The sequence below is a fragment of the Rhipicephalus sanguineus genome, chromosome 5 (assembly GCF_013339695.2).
Source record: "Rhipicephalus sanguineus isolate Rsan-2018 chromosome 5, BIME_Rsan_1.4, whole genome shotgun sequence".
Classification (NCBI taxonomy): Eukaryota; Metazoa; Arthropoda; class Arachnida; order Ixodida; family Ixodidae; genus Rhipicephalus; species Rhipicephalus sanguineus.
This window is the reverse complement of record NC_051180.1, coordinates 7,666,356-7,683,229: the sequence shown is the minus strand read 5'-3', so window position 1 is coordinate 7,683,229 and position 16,874 is coordinate 7,666,356. Positions and strand designations below refer to the sequence as shown.

The following is a 16,874-nucleotide window of genomic DNA, read 5'->3' as shown; positions in this document are numbered from 1 at the left end:
CGTGACCAAATTTTCACATGTAATGCCAAGTCTTTGCAGGCCGAAGTCGGGACGCTTTCCGATGCTAGCAGCAAGCATGACCAAACTATCCGATTGGTCTTTGCTGGTGGCATGCGAGATGGTCAAGTAAGAAGCCCGTGTCTCCGCTCTGAAAAAGTAAATACCAAGGACGCACTTCAAATCCAGCACAGCTTTTCATTGTGGAATGTGCTCCCACGTATGCACTCACGCAGCATCCAATAACATACCTGCCAAGTTCAAGGAATCTGAATCTGGGAGATTTCTGAAACGGGCGGGGGGGAGGTTACCTCACCCCCCTCCCCTTCTTTTTTTTATACCGAAATCTCGGAAACAGGGGCGGGCAGTCCCGACTGACCACGGGGAGGGGACGAGCATTTCGGTCTTATAATGGCTTAGAGTGGCCAAACAATGTAGGTAGGGTTTCACAACTAAGTAGAATCTCGGTGATACGAATCTTGAAATGGAGCCAAAATTTTCGCACCGACTGAAATTTCGTATCATCAAAAAACTAGCAAAATCTCTTTTCAAGCCACGATATACGCACAAAACATTTATTTCCGTCGAAAAAACTCGCGTATGTCTTTCTGGGACACACGTGGATGAACCAATAAGGGACAGCGTAGCTCACTGCTGCAAAAGCACGCGTCATAGCTTCGCTTGAGGCCAACTGAAAACTAAGAGCTAAAGTCCTCTCCACCATAGCCATAAGCAAAGATCGACAGGAACGCCGAAACCCTTCGTGCCTTTTTTACAACTTCATTGCCTTTAATCTACCGCTGTGTTAGCTGCGTACCTTCGGAGCTCGTAGTCGCTATCGACGCGACTGTCGATAGCGACCGCGGTTTCGTGCGTGGTGGTTGCGGCAAACGGTAGTTCTGTTTTCAACGCGCATGTGCTGGCCACACATGTGCCTTCAAAACCACGTTGTTTGTTGCTATCTATGATCGCATCCACTGCAGTTTTGTCCGCAGCGTCACTTTGACTGAATGAGTTGGACACGCCTGCACTTTTGGAGTTCTGTCAGTTTTGTCGTTGCCATACATGATCGTGTCAAGAGCGACTGTGGTTTCATCCACAGCGGTTAAATGCCAACTCCGGCGATTTCTTGGCCATGTCAAAGTAATGGTGCTTTTATGTTCCTGAGACGCTCCTGTTATGGGCCCGATAGCAGAAATACTTGGCAAATTGGAGAATAATTTTAAATAAGCAAAAAAGCACAACGCCGAAACCGAAACCCAACCAAGTGCACTGTCTACGTATGACGTAGACGTTGTTACGAACGAACCGGAAGTCGTACAAGGCATGCCGGTCACGCCGGCGCGGAGTATGAAAACTGTGACAGCCGGGACGACCAGCGAAGCGCCGGCCAAAACAACGCTGTCTGTCGCCTTGTGCACAGCAGACGCTCGCTGTAGCGGCCGAAGCGCCGAAGTTAGCGGTGACCTCGACTGCGTCACTTCCGCCGCCTTCCCAATACTGACGTCACAGACACAATGTTGCCAATAATTGTGCAATGTTGCCAAAATTGTGCACACTAGGCGTTTGCAGACAATCTTTAAAATTCATTTGCAAACAATCTGTGCATGTCTCAAGCCTGTAATTTGGCATAAATGATGGAAACGTGCAAAGGAACGTACCCAGCGAATTTCATTAAGATCCATCGACCTCGAAAAATCACCGGAGTTGGCCTTTAAGGTAAACGATAACCACAGTTCTGACAGTGTGTGTGCTGGCCGCGTGCGTACTTCCGAAGCTTCTAGCACGCTGCTCTCGGCCGTCGCTTGATGGTTTTGGTACCAAAGTTTGTATCACCAGCCACGACGTGGAGAAGTGTTCAAAACATCCGAATTTTGTCCTATTGGACACAGGGGAATCCAGCTGGGGAATTTCACGAATTCGTATCGGATGGTTATGTATCACCAAGATTCTACTGCATGTTTATATCAACGCCTCCTAAGTTGGTTTACATAATGCTATATGCAGTGGGTTTGCAAAAAGCCTGGATTGAATTGGGTTGGACTTTTTTGAATGTGGCCAGGTCACACGCACAGAAATTTCGATTTCTAGGAGATTTTCCCGACAATCGTACAAACGTAAGAAATGATCGAAATCCGGGAGTCTCCCGGATTTTGGCAGGTATGGAACAACCACAGGCAAGTGCTCCATTTCGCACTTTTACACTGCATTCTTTCTAATCAGTGGGTGGTGATCAAGAAGCCTTGGCTAAAATAGCGCGAGACTGTGGCTATCAATCCTTCTGGTATATCAAAGTTCGTAATGATGACTGGGTTCCCACGCATTATTTAGAAGCAGTGCGATTTGATTTTTAACGAATGAAACCATTCTATTTTTTTGGAATCTTGAATACATTCAATAGTAAAAGTTTAGTGCAAATCAAATGGAATAGCAAGCACTAGAAAAAAAATATTGAAAAGTTTGAATGTTCATACACCACTACTCAAAGCTACTTCCCTCTACGAATGCATAACCTGTTGTGTAAATGCACAATGTGTGCAGACCCTCATACCTCTACAACGTAGTCATGCAGATCCTGAAGCGTGGCATCAGCGTTGAAGGTGTGTGTAGCAGATGACCCATCTGGCAAACGGAACTGTATCCTGGCTACTTGGCTGCGAGACGGCAATAGAAATCATGATGGTTATAAAAAGCAAGATGGCCGTGCTCAGACGCACTCTTGTAATGGTACTGTGGGTTGAACTTCTTTCTTTGTTCACAAATTCAAAAATATTGTGTGCCATCTTGGCTGATACAATAAACTTTTACAGCACTTGTAAACTTTCTAGCAAAGAAGTTTGTATTCAAGACTTACCCAGTGGTGGCCCTCATGAAAAGAGATTAGGAGCAATTTTTGGATTGGAAAAATCAATGATGGAACAGTTTGGAACACTATCATACAGTAAGCACTTTGGAGCATATAAATGAGCACTGCTGGCCACACTTAAAGGGCCCCTAAACCATCACCGATAATTTTTTAACATTGCAAGTAAACCTGCGCATTGAGTTCAAAATGCCGTCGTCATCAAAAAACTACACCATCTCCCGCTAAAGGGGACCATGAGGCGATGCGAAGCCGGAGCACTTGCACGATCGCGTTCCGTTGGTGTTCGTTGGGCATGCTACCGACCTCGCGTCGTGGAACGTGAAGAGGAACACTACGCGTGTCGTGTCTTCCCTCTAGCCTGGCCGTTAATTCTCACAGGGCGAGCGGGGAACGCGGTCGACAGGCGGGCGAGAGGAGGGGGGGCAGCGTAGGAGAGGAGAGAAACGGGGAGGGGACGAGCAAGCACTGGCGCTCATCGCGGCGCTGCACAAGAGAGAATTTCGGCATGTCGAGCCCGCATTTCAGAGGAGTCAACCGAAGCAAGCGCTGGACAACACGCGCAACGCTCTACCGGCTTGAAGGAGAGGAGACTAGAGGAGGAGAGTAGCGTATGCGCCGCGAGAGCAGAAGCGAGAACGCAAGAGAAGCGCAAGCAGCTGCTGGGAGAGAAGGAGGAGAGTTGCGCATGCGCAGTGTGAGTGTGGACAAGCAGGCCGCGGGACATACCCCCGAGCAAGAGATGCTTCGCATCTTCCTTTCTGGTCATGTCAGCAACAAGAAGAATCAGTTTGTCTGCTCACAGGTACATGTGCTCACCGCTGTTCCTCCTTGCATGGCAAGGGAGGAACACTCAGCAAGGAGGAGAGACGAGCTGACGAACGGAGCGTAGCGAAGAAAAGAGCGGAACGAGCAAGGGCCACAGTAGGGTAGGAACGATTCAGAGTATTGAGTGGGAGAGCAGTAAGCTTATAATAATAACTGTTGGTGTTTTACATCCTAAAACAACCATGTGATTATGAGAGACACCGTAGTGGAAGGCTCCGGAAATTTTGACCACGTGGGGTTCTTTAACGTGCACCTAAATCTAAGCCCATGGGCCTCTAGTATCTTGCTTCCAACGAAATGCGGCCCCTGCAGCCAGGATTCAATCCCACTTTCTTTGGGTCAGCAATCGAGCACCTATGATGAAAAGGTGCATTCGTTCAGTGTTCCAGGCACGTCAACTGCACTGTACAGCACTGAGACACAATGCTGGTGCTAAAATCACTGGAATGGGAAAAGTACTGCGACCCTCCAGCCCACCGTTGTTCCCTAAATACCGTTGTTCCTACTGCATACCGTTGTTCTCTAAATGATTAGGCACGGTATAGTGGCAGTTTTTGACTTCCTACGCATGCAAGCGTACTAACGCGATGAAAGAAATGCAAACCATGCGGCACTTATGTGCTCCGCTGTAGGCATTTATGTTTAAGCGCTTGTAGCCTATCAATTAATAAAACACACTAGACACGTTCATGATGCAATTAATGATGATTCTGACTTAGGCGAGAGCGCGATGAAAACAAATGCGAACAGTGTACACAGGTGCCGTGCTGTTCCCATTTCTTTTGATCACCTCAGTACGTGCCAGAATACGTGACATGCAGGCGTACGAAAAGATATTAAACTACACGCAGCCATACAACAGATGCATAGTGACCCATATAAGACTTATTTTACGCTAATGTTGCCACAGCTGTGCGCAATTGAAGCTTCTGAAGCCGCGTTTCGTTTTTCGGAATTTCCTTCAGAAGCTCCTCATTTTTTTCCTTAAAGCAAACGTTTACAAACATTTACAGTCAAACTTCGTTAATACGTACCCGCTTTAAGCGTACTAACGGTTAAAACGTAGTTGCGATGAATCCCCAACCGAGTCTCATAGAGCCTAATGCATTCGCTGACCGGTTACTCCGTAGTGCTTCGTTCTACGCCTACCGGTTAGTGCGTACCCTGCATACCGCGATAACTTTTTGTGCCATAAAGTTTTACTGCGCCGCTGAACTTCCCGACCCCCCAATGTGCCGCCAAAGGTTTTCCGTCTTCGAGAAGTGCGTAAATCGGTCGATCGCTGATTCCGACTTCTGCGCGATTGTGACGACACTTTTGCGAGTAAGCACCGGGAAAGAACGAAGGTGAGGCGGTGGCCACCGACGAACGCGCTAGCATGACTTATCGCCGATGACCTTATCACAATAAGTATCTTCAGATATCTGTTCGGGCACACGTGCGGCGCAGCACCACTTTAAGCCTACTGCACGCTTTTAATAGGCGACAACCTGAACGCGCTGGGCCGCCGATCACTGCCGCCTCGTTGTGCGGGGCCGTGTTCAAGCGCGCGCCGCTTTGTAGAAACGAAAGCAGCTCGCTGTTTCGGAGTTAAGCGTTGCTGGTCATGGGCGATGAGAAACTTCTTTGCATTTACGCTGTCACGCTAAATGCACGCGTACCGTACAGCAAGCATAGCGCTGTTGTAACCATACTGCACACTTTTATTGGGCGACCACCATAACGCGCTTCCATCCGCTGCCAGCACCACTAGAGCATCGCAGAGTGTGCATCGCTTGCAGGAAGTTCGTCATCGCCACGTTAACTGAACAAGCTACTCGCTGCATCTGTGCACGGTCTGGAGCGAAGTGGGTACGAAGAACACTCCCACGACAAATGCGTGCGTGCAGTGCAGCAAGCAGCCCGGCAGTGACGGCGTGATCAGAGAAGGCCACGCGCTGCACGCAACTAGCCAGGAGACAATCGGCTCCACACAGCCGTACCGTGTTTCGCTGAAACTGTGTCAGTTTCCGTTTAGTAGCAGATCGCGGTACAGACGCACACATATATATAGCCGACACTGTCCGTTCCGTCGCTATGTCGGTCACTGCGTATACCGGACCCTGTAATAGTTCCGAAATGCTCCTTGGCGTCGCCACCGCGCGCTATCGGCACTACCGGACGGTCGTGCGAAAGTGCCAGAATCTTTTCTCCACTCTGGCAAAAACAAAGAAAAGGCTTTGCAGTGGGTAGTTTAGGCAATATTTGCTGTGGCACTGTGTATATTCCTTTGCTGGTGGCGATGGCGTACGCGAGGAGATGCAAATTTTTACTTGGTGGTTAATGCATACTACCGTTTAATGCGTAGTTATGCGGCGTTCCCGGCAGGTACGCATTAACGAGGTTCCACTGTACTACAGCAGGGCAGCTATTTCGTGAAGCTAATAAAAATGACTGAAGTCAACACCCTAAACAACATACACACCTTTTGTTATTCAAGAAATGAGGTCGTCATTCGTTTTCAGGAGCTTTAAGAACAGGTATGCCACACATATCTCGTTATATATGAAAAAAATATGCGGCCAACGTCCACAAAGAATTCGCAGCTGGGTGTATGTTGTGTTGAAAAAGTATGAATACGAGCAACAACAGCACGCACATAAAAAAACAAATGATCAAAAGTGAGCCGAATGGAAAGTGCTTGCAGTGTAAATGTAGCAGTCAGTTTCTGTGGCGTGTTGACCGTTATCTGTGAACCCAAAGGCGCCAATGTTACGCCAAACATAAGAGCTGCCCAGCAATGTTATTGTGCATGAACATTCTATGGCAATCATGAAAAACACGTAGAATTAGTACAGGGGCGTCGTAAACATTCTCCGAACACTCAATGAAATTTTTTACCTCACAAAGGCGGGTATGATTTGTCGGAACTGAATTTCTTCTGCCATATTCTGTGCGGCCACACAGCCCGTTGCTTGGCATCATTTTCTCCGCTCGGAATAGCAAAGCGAATTTGGCCCCCTTCTTGCCGGTCGCTGCATTCAAAAGCGCAGTACCCAGGCATTCTTCGATCTCTTGATAGGCTTGTTAATGATCAAGTGCCAGAATGACACTGTAAAGTTCATGCACACTTTTCTCGAGCTATAAAAACGATCACCTTCCAAAACACTGTGCATCGGCGGCCAGGAGAAACAAGCAAGGCGAGTGAGCAGGACCATTTATGGCGCAAGATGACCACGTGATCACAAAAAGCAAATCGCGAGCATGCGCGGGAATGGGACGGAGCGGGCAGAATACAGCGGCGAAGAGAAAACGAATGCAGTACTTTTCCCGTTCCAGTGACTTTAACTGCCGCCACTGAAAATACAAGGTGGCACCATCAATTTTCTAGTCTTGCTCACCAGCCAATCAGTGTGCAGCGAAAGTGACAATTAGGCAATATCTCCAATAGTGATCATCTCAGAATAAGGCACCAGGTCATAAAAATTCCCATTTACTGCAAGTCTCCTCTATCACTAATGTCATTTCAAGCAGATTACACCAACAGGATCCTTGCCTGTGCAAGCAGAGACATACAAAAGGACAGTGTCGCACCTCCGTGCAGCTGCTTCCTGCGCAGCCTTCTGCTGTTGTTCAAGGAGCCGCTGGGTTTCGCGCTCCCGCTTGCGCTGTTCCTCTTGGGCTTTCTCCTTGTGGTATTTCTCGGCACGGTCTGCCCTGCATGGCACAAGGAAAGTGTCAGCATTCAGTGCACCAAACAAAGGCAGAGATTACGAAGCACAAACTACAGCAGAACCCCGTTTACATGGGGAAAAGCAGCCCAAAAAGACAAGGACAAAGAAGACATGGCACACAGGACAAGCGCTGAACTTAAAACTGAACCTTTATTGCAGCAACCACGCATTTTTTTAGTGCACAACACCATGCTGCATTTCCATAGAAATCTGCCCTGTCAAATATGTCAGGAAAGCAATCTACATTGTCACTCAAAGTTTGCACATATACTACATACTTGAGTATCACCCTGCACGTGCAACCATCATACTCAAGAAAACGGCAACAAGGTGAAAACAGATACATGGCCTTAAACAAAAATAAAAACAATCAACAAGCAAATTTTGAGGAACAGGCACCCCTACCACAGCATTTGTATTCTTCTCTCTCTCACTAGCCCGTTCCGCATAGTACCAGAAAAGTGCTGACAAGTGGTGCCTTACCTGTCCTGTGCAATCTGTGCCTGGATGCGTTCCCGGTGCCTGCGTTCTTCCTCTTTGTCCTGTGCCCGCTGCCGTGCCCACTCACGGCGCTGCTGCTCCTCCCGCGACTCTTGTGCCATCTGCAGCTCCCTTGCCACTCGCCTTCGCTTCATCTCACTCTGCCGCACCGCCTGGGGCACCACAGTGAGAGTCACCAAATAGTACTTGAAAGGAAGTTACGAGTGCAGCTTAGGTAGTACTAGTATTCGCATTTCAGTAGTATTCGTGTTTCAAACTAATAACCATCACTCTGGATCAATCTTGGCCTCCTGAGCTCAGGAGGAGCATCTAGATCTTGGTGCACCATCTTTTTTTGCACTTCACCACCACCACAACGCAGCTGACGTAAGGAGCTCACCTGCCATGGTGAGCGGAAGCAGCAGCATGACACTGTGAACCATTCTGTCCCGTGTCTCTCTGGCACTAATTAGATGTCTCAAGCATGATATTCACACCAAATAGCTCAACATTCCTATATCGCGCAAGATGACCTTAGACAAACAGACGAAAATTGTTGGTAATCTAACGAGGGGAAAAAAAAAATAGATTGCAATTTTTAGACTTGAGGATCACTTTCTCGGAGCGACACATGTGCTGGGCCTATCATTCACACAAAGCGCTGTTACCTTTTGATGCAGCCCGTTCTAAACTTGTTAAGGGGAGATGCGAGACGAAAAACAAGTTTTTTTCCAAAATTACATATTTTTTGTTTTTATTTGCTTTCACAAGTTTAGTTTCTCTACTTTCACGACAAAAAAACTGAAGATTGCAATTAAACTCGAAGTAGGTTAAAATCGCTTTTAAAGAACACAAGGTGGCTACCAAAAAAACTAAAGTGCTCATTGTCTAGAGTCCCCTGGAAATTGTCACCCGGCTGCTTGCCATTGCATTTCGCATGAGGAGTTCACTAAAGCCACATGCTCAAAATAACCACGATTGCCAAGCTCTCATGGTGGAATAAATCATCCTAAATAACATATATTTTTGCGCACAGATCAGCTTTCACTTATACCTTTATAATGCGTTTTTCGCAAGATCCATTTTTGGGCAACTTCTTGAGTTTGGACATCACGTTTTTGGTACTTCTGATAGGCCGATCGAGATGAAATTTTGCCCACATATGCCTTAACATGTGAAGGGTGCAAGTATCTCCTTTAAAACGTGATATCGCCTGTATAATTATTACGAACCTAAAGTAAGCACTTAGTATCAGCTGAGGATTCTAAGAATTCTCCCATTACAATTTTTCTTGACTATCAAAATGTTTTATACGCACTTTCCTGATAGTTATTTGCATTCTACAGTTAATGTGGAGCAATATGAGCCATTAATGGCTCAGAACCGTGATAGTTTCGTGGCCTAAAAAGTTTGTCCAGAACGAACTACACTTTACACATTGTCATGGCACAAAACGAAAACTGTACAACTTACTATAAAACTAATTACATATTTGAAATCAGTATAACCCTTTCAGTCACGGTGTGTACATTTGTACACATCAACTTCGGAGTCGCATCACGCACCGCGCGCTCCTTCAAATGCCCTAAACCTTTGTGTGCACATTCGTGCAGGCTTCCTGAAGGGACAACTAGTGGTTATTTCACTTCATTATGCTGCTTACTGCTGCAAATGATCACTCTGCTAGAGACACTACCATGTTCGACGATCGTTCGACGTGCGACGTTGCAAGACCGACGTCAAGAGTATTTTTTTTTCTTCGCTCGAAAAGCATACAACCAAAAAACAAACTGTGCATGCATTTTGGGCCTAACAGTTGATTCATTTTATGTAAGAATTGAAGCTGACTGATTGCAGAATATTTAGATATTTAATTACATGCTAATTAACAATAATTACTGAAACTCACACAAAACAACACATTCCTTCATTTTATTTCTTGGAATGTAATACTGAGTGCCTTGAAATCATGCCATGCAAATTTGATGCATTTGCAGACAGTGCATCATAATTCGTGACTGAAAGGGATAAAAGCCTGCATATACAGCAATAATTTCATTGGCCTAGGCTACAGATTAACGCAACTTTTTTTCCGAATCGCATCTCCCCTTAAAAGGGCCATTGCGACCATGTGCCTCGAGGGAGCGCTGGTGAAATCTTGTCCTCACAGTATGCAGGATAGTTACATGGATCAGGTTAGGCGGCTGCATTCAGCTGGCTATCCTAACTCTGTCGTTGTATCCGTTGCCGAAACCCTGCTTCAAAATTTGAAGGGCACAAGGAAAAGCAGGCAGCCCATTGTCAAAAGACCTATGGTGGTACCTTATGTTCATAAGGTAGCACAGCACAGCCTTAAGAACGTGGCTAACAGGTACAATGTGCCTGTAGTTTTTTCTGCACCACGTAAGTTGGCTGGCCTATGTCCACGTATTTCTAAACCACCGAGGGCCTCCACTTGTGGGAAAAAACACGCTTCGAAGTATGTGGATTGCTCGTTGGGCGTGGTGTATGAAATCCCACTTAGTTGTGGTCGGGTTTACATCGGCCAAACTGGTCAGTGTTTGAACGTCAGAGTTAGGGAACATGAGCTGTCACTTCGCAATAATTCAGCAGCACATTTGCCTGCACATTGCCATTCCTGTTCTTGTGAGGTGAGGTTTTCAAGCGTTTCTGTTCTTGCCAAAAGCTCAGATGCTCTGGCCCGGGAATTAATGGAAGCCTATTAATGGAAGATAAATGGAATTAATGGAAGATAAAGAAGAAACGTGACTTGTGTGTAAGTGACGCATCAGTGGTTTTGTGCATATCTGAGTTCCAATTTTGCTCGTCGTTGCTTGATTAGATATGCCTTTCTCTTGACCTTGTGTATCTTTTGATGTGTAGTGACGAGCTGATGCAGTGCGGTGTGCGCATGTGTGGTGCAGCATATATATTTTCTGCGTTCCTTCTGAGAATAAATCAGTTGCGAGTGACGCGCTTTCCCTGTGCTTCTTCGTCCTTCTTACGGTGTTTTAGGCGTCTAGATTTTTTTCCCCTCATTACGATGAACCAACTAGCCCAGCAACAAGTACTTCTAAGCTTCCATGTTAGTAATCTCTTCATACAAACTTTAAAAGCAAGAAAAGGACATCAAGCTTCACTAATGTAGACCTACTGAGGTATACTAAGTTTGTCCGTGTCTCTGGAAGGAATATTAGAGGTAACCATCTGTTCTAAGTGCACTTAAAGTAGGCAGATGATGATGATAAGCGTGCACTCACTACGTATTAGCTGCAATCATGTTCACAGAAGTTTACGCCACTCAACGTTAATGCCTCGTAAGTAAAGGGTGAGAGAAGTCTGTACCTCATTACAACAAACATTCTAATATAGTACTTGCATTAAATTCTGTCCATGCTATTGCACCCATGCCAGAAGCAAAAAGCAGCGCTGTCGTTTTAAGATGCATCAGTGGCATCCAAAGGAGTATTCTAGTATTCTTCTGATTTATAACTGTTTTTAAAGGGAACACATCTAGCAAGCTGATACAGCAAGATCTAATCAGTTTTAGCTTCAAGAAGGGTGGCAGATCGGCCTAGTTGGTACTGCATGGTCTATAGCGTAATATTGTGGAAACACAACAAAGGACTACCACGCCATTACATTATAGTTTAGATTCAAGGCACTTTTATTTTCACACTTAGTTTATGTGCCAGTCAGCATCAAAGGAGTGTAGACACCGAAAAATTGGATGGTAAGCTGACTACAGCGTGAGCTTTGTGTGCTTGCAAGAAATGCTGCGACTAATTTCGACAGAGAACAAACGGCTTCAAGGTGATTTATTTGAATTTTGAAGACTAGAAAAGAAATGTGGCTCCTTTTCAGACTTGTCGCATTAACGATCAGCAAGAACGCCAGGAGAGAGCTACAAAACGTGTGATAGAGATGTGTACGGTAAATATGATGACATTTTTAAGCGAACATAACCACCACGGTCACATGTAGTATGAAAACATTTCAGTGTCCAATGCCAATCTATCAAAAACGAAATGGTTTTCCACTTCCACTTGCTCAGGTCCAGGCTCATGGTGGGGTTCGTCCGACAATGAAATGGTCTCGTTGCCGGGAGATGCAGCAACGCGTTTCGGTGGTACTGGTGCTACAAAGTGGAGGTGCCCATGTGAAATGTAGCAGACACCACATTGATCTGCTGACACCACAACTATGGTACAGTCAAACCCATTTATAATGACCCCAGGTAGAAAGAATTATGCTTTATTGTTGAACACGCGACGCTGTCTCAGCACTATTCCTGTGAGATGTACTTTCTGTAATGAACTGTACATTGGATACATTGAACTTGCCAAAGCCATAAGTGCAACTGAGTTTGCTGCTCTTTGGGAGAAACTGGCCTGTGCTCATGATGCTGTACTCCAAGAATTCAGCTTTGAAAATTTTATCACGGTTGATGACGAGGTAGCAGTGACGGCAAGTCTACTGGATGCAGAAACTGTTATTGATGTGGCGGCATCTGGTGACATGGAAAACAATAACTGCTGCCACCAAAAAACGATCGCCCATGCCCAATATTTGCTGATGCAATCTCCGTGACAGGTGTGCTGCAACACTACTGTGCTGATATCCAAGGCAGCGCACTTGAGTTAGTTGTCAATACATATTTCACAAGTTGAAAATGCAATTCGCACTGATGTCGCAAGACGAATGGTGCAAACCAAGACAACAGCCCACTACAAGCAAGAGTAGATTGCGGGACAATAAATAGCTTTTCGAGCATATTATGCATGGTGAGTGGAACGGCATTACTTATGTTTGCGCGTGTTCATGTGACTTCAAAAAATTTTGTATAACGAACTAGGTGCTGGAATTCCTTAAAAGCAGATTCGGGTATATCGAAATACTTGATATATCGAATGCTGGAATATAATGTTCATTATAACCAGGTTTGACTGTACTCCGTGTCATGTTGCCATCATGTAATACTTATTCCTGTCACAACTCGGAGGTTTTCCACCTCTCTGCAGGAATTCTTGAAATCGTGAAATGCGCCATGTAAGTTGTGCAATATTAAATTACTGGGGAGACACTTGCTGGTCATTATCGGGGTGCCCTATAGGAAACGGCTTTCCAAATAAAATAACACAATCATCATAGAAGATTTTGGTGTCTACGCTCCATAAAGCCTAAGTTCCCGAGAATCTTCAATACTCGGTTAAATCATGTCCATTGAAAGAAAGTATCCCGAGGTGAAAAGTGCCTAGAAACCAGTGCCCACCCGGTCATGCCTCCTTAGAGTGTGCTAAGTGCTCAAGCTCCCACTGTGAGTTATTAAAAACAATATACTCAACTTTGATTCTTGGACTTTATAGTGCAGATACTCAGAAGAGGTGACAATGTAAAAAGCAGCAAGCAGATAAATTAAGCTCCTCTGCAAGAAGGAAAACACTTGGAAGCTCACCTCTTCCTCTTCTCTTATCTTCTGCAGGCGCCGCTCCTCAACAAGACGCTTTGCCCTAAATTGATAGAAATGACAGCATTTAGGAACACAAGCCTCCATGCAACTTCTTAAAGATCAATACAGAACCTTAACTTCTGAATGGGCACTTGGTGTTCCATATTCCATTGCATAAATGACTAATTAAATTAAATGCACAGCTGTCACTTGGGAAACTAGGGGGCAAATACTACTGGTTCAAGGTGAAGTTGGGAAAGTGAAGCTGAAGATGCACAGTTTAGCAGCACACCTAACAGTCCCCCATTTCCTCGGTTCTAGATTTGCTGCATAGAATATACTAAAGGGGTTTTGAAGAACATCAAACAGCAAAAGAAATTGTGAGCATTAGCACACACGAACCCAATTTATCAAAAATTTCCAATATAGTAGGTAGTATTAGCAAAATGAAAGTTACCTTCTACTCAAATTATCATGTTTTTAGGTTGCATATTTCACTTCTCCCATGATGTATTGGGTGCTACCAATAACAGCAGAATGTTAAGCCGTTTCTGCATTACCACTGCCTTCGCTATTCTATCTCACGGTGTCACTTTCATGATTACAAAGGCTTCCGCACAGAGAGCTCAGCATGTTGGCACATTGTTCCCATGGTTGCAATGCCAAGCCTGCAGCTGTGCGATATTTACCATGTTTGTAAGATGCTCTTTGTTTTTTTCTAAAAACTCGCAATATAGCATGTAATATTTCCACCCAATGAACATGGTTGCACGTGATATCATGCATAAATGTAAACATTTCGAGAGAGATCTGTCTGGCTGAGTTAAAGAATTCTAGAAGCTGAAATTGCTCGAGCCACAGTTTTTGAAATGAACGCGACAGTTCCGGGCCTGTTCAGTCCCTTCCTGAAGGGGTGACAGGATCCGCCAACACACAAACGATGTGAGGAGGATGTAAACGCAAAGCAGCACTCTTGCAGTGCACTGTGAGAAGCGTGACCACAAAATAAATTTTTACAGCACTTCTGCAATTGACACTGAAACGAACATGGGAGTCATGGCGCATCATGGCACATCCACTCCAAAACTTCGGGTTCATTTCAAAAAATGTGGTTGGAGCCACTTCAGCTTCTACATATGTTTGTCACACAAAGTGTGTGCAACAGCCGCATCGTGATGCTGCGATTGGTGTTGCCCAGCAAGCTTCTTGGGAGCATTGTAGGGCTCCTGTCTTGTAAAAGGATTAGATTTTGCCACTTCAGATGAAGCACTGCCCCTGTGTAGCTACTCACCTCTCGACCCTTTCCTCCAGGGAAGCTGCGTCGGGCGGTGCCGTTTCCTTAGAAGGGATGGCCTCAGCCTGTGAGGCACTCGGTGCTGGCTCAAGGGGTGCTTCAGTTGGCAAGCTACCATTGTCACCAACAGAGCTAGGTTCCTGGACATCGGAAAGCGGTAGGACAGCTTACGTATCCACCCATAGGAGCAAACATTTGAACAAATTGGTACAGATACACGATGGAAATTCAAACAATGCAAAATCAAATGCAGACAATGAGAAAAACAAAATACAGACAATAGGAAGAACAAAAAACATGAAGCGCTGACTCTCAACCAAATTTTTATTGAAAATGCAACATTTATGGGGACACGTTATCATGAGAACAAGTTCAACATCATGTGAACATCGGCCAATCTCGCCATTTGCATTTGCACATGATGCACCTTTCTCTTGCCCATAGAGTCAATGCTTTTTCCCCTTGTCAAGACACTGTATCTCTCTTTCTGTTAGAGTGATCGATGGACGGCTGAGGCAATTATCTTGTCCTTTATGAATGCTCATTAAAGTGTACCACATTCATAAAGAACAAAATAATTGCATCAGCCATTCTTGCAGTGCATCGCATATCTTGCCTTATAAGTAGGGCTCCGTGTTTTCGGTGTTTATATTTCTTGAAAATCAGCGGGTGTAGTTTATATTTTTGGCAGAAATTCGGTGTTTATCGAAGTTTATTTCTCGTAAATCCCCAATTCTCCGAAATTTGGAGTTTTGCATTGCTCTCAAAACCCCAAAATTTTAGATCAATTGATATCTGAATACTAAGACATCAAAACACATGAAGCGCATTTAATTTTTTCTAGAAGGTTTGAATGTACAAAAACATTTATGCACAGGCAAAATACTTGACACAAAACACCTGTATTTGTGTGAATAAGAACCTTAGCTTAAAGCTTATTGTAAAACATGCAAGCATACTTTGGGAGGTTGCTGTCAGTGATCCAAGCACGTTCCTTTCGATTGACGACTCTCAGCTTTTAAAATGCTCTTTCAACGCCAGCGCTAAAAACAGGAAGCGCCGGAAGACGCAGCACGCAGTGAGAAAGCACTGGCTACTGGACATTGTGAAATCTCCAAAACGATAGGGGTTCAACAATGTCACATATTTTACAGCACTGATAGTTCGCAAGATCACTCAGGAGCTGACTCATGTCGTCAGTTTCAAGAACCGCTGATTGAAAAATAGGCATGTAGGTTTGGAACGCACAGGGCAGCTCATGCTTCACATTTAGATTCACAATTTGAACACAGTACCAAAACGATTCTTTGTTGTACTGGACTTGATCGCACAGGTTCCTCTCAGATGACTGTCTCCACTTTTCAGCGACAGCAGCGTAATGTCCGTGAATGTCTGTGACAGGCGTTAAACGGTCATTCTCGTGGTCCAACAGACTTGTGACATCTGATGCAGAGACCTCGGTTGGATCACGCCATTGACTGATGAGTGCGTGCAAACGAACCCCCAGCATGGGATAAACTATGTGTGCCAGGGTACTCTCTGCCTCAAGTTCCTTAATGACTGAGAGCACGGCACACGACTTGGTCTTCAGAAACCTCATCTTAACGAGCAAATCGTGCACAGGTTCAGGCGATGAAATAAGACTCCTGAGCTTCTCACACTTCGTTCCCTTGGCTTTATCGCTTCTGAAGAAAGACAAAATGGCGCACTAGTAGTCCAAAATATCTTCTAGAGCTTACTAAAAAAGAGAACCACCTCGACAGACATACGGTTTTCAGCGACTTGATGGACATGCCTATGGCCAAGCACACAAGACCAAACTTCCGGAGCAGCTCCCACGACGACTTCAATGGGGCAGGAAAGTGCACAACAAAATCGTGAACTACGTTAAATGAGCTCGTCCTGATTCCATCCTCCAGAGCGTTGTTGAGTAGGTGGCACAGATCTTTCAAGCGAAGCGCCTTGAATTTGGGGTTGGAGAGTTACAAGTCCTTGTGAAGCTTCTGCATGTAGGATGTTGAGTCGGAGCACAATACAGCTACACGCAGTAAACTTTAAGCCGGTCAAACCAGAAGGTGTACCAATGAGCACTTAGTAACTTGCCCTTTCGATAAAGGACGGAACCAGGTCATATTGGCCCTTGAAATCGGAGTGTAGTCGGATAAATCTGAATTGTCAAAAATTTTACCGGTGAATGTTTATCGGATTTTTTCGGATAAAACCGAAAACACAGAGCACTACTTATAAGTC

At 45.1% G+C, this 16,874-nt stretch overlaps 1 protein-coding gene across 1 annotated transcript in view; it reads right to left on the bottom strand.

Moving 5' to 3' along the window:
• Positions 1-16,874, bottom strand: part of LOC119393163 (UBX domain-containing protein 4) — a 67,825-nt gene that overhangs the window by 31,680 nt on the left and 19,271 nt on the right. Inside the window, exons 5-9 of the mRNA XM_049416129.1 lie at positions 14,622-14,764; positions 13,337-13,391; positions 7,885-8,054; positions 7,262-7,384; positions 2,549-2,651 (exon numbers count right to left, since the gene is read on the bottom strand). Coding sequence (XP_049272086.1) covers positions 2,549-2,651; positions 7,262-7,384; positions 7,885-8,054; positions 13,337-13,391; positions 14,622-14,764 — 594 coding nt within the window. The remainder of the gene's footprint in view (positions 1-2,548; positions 2,652-7,261; positions 7,385-7,884; positions 8,055-13,336; positions 13,392-14,621; positions 14,765-16,874) is intronic.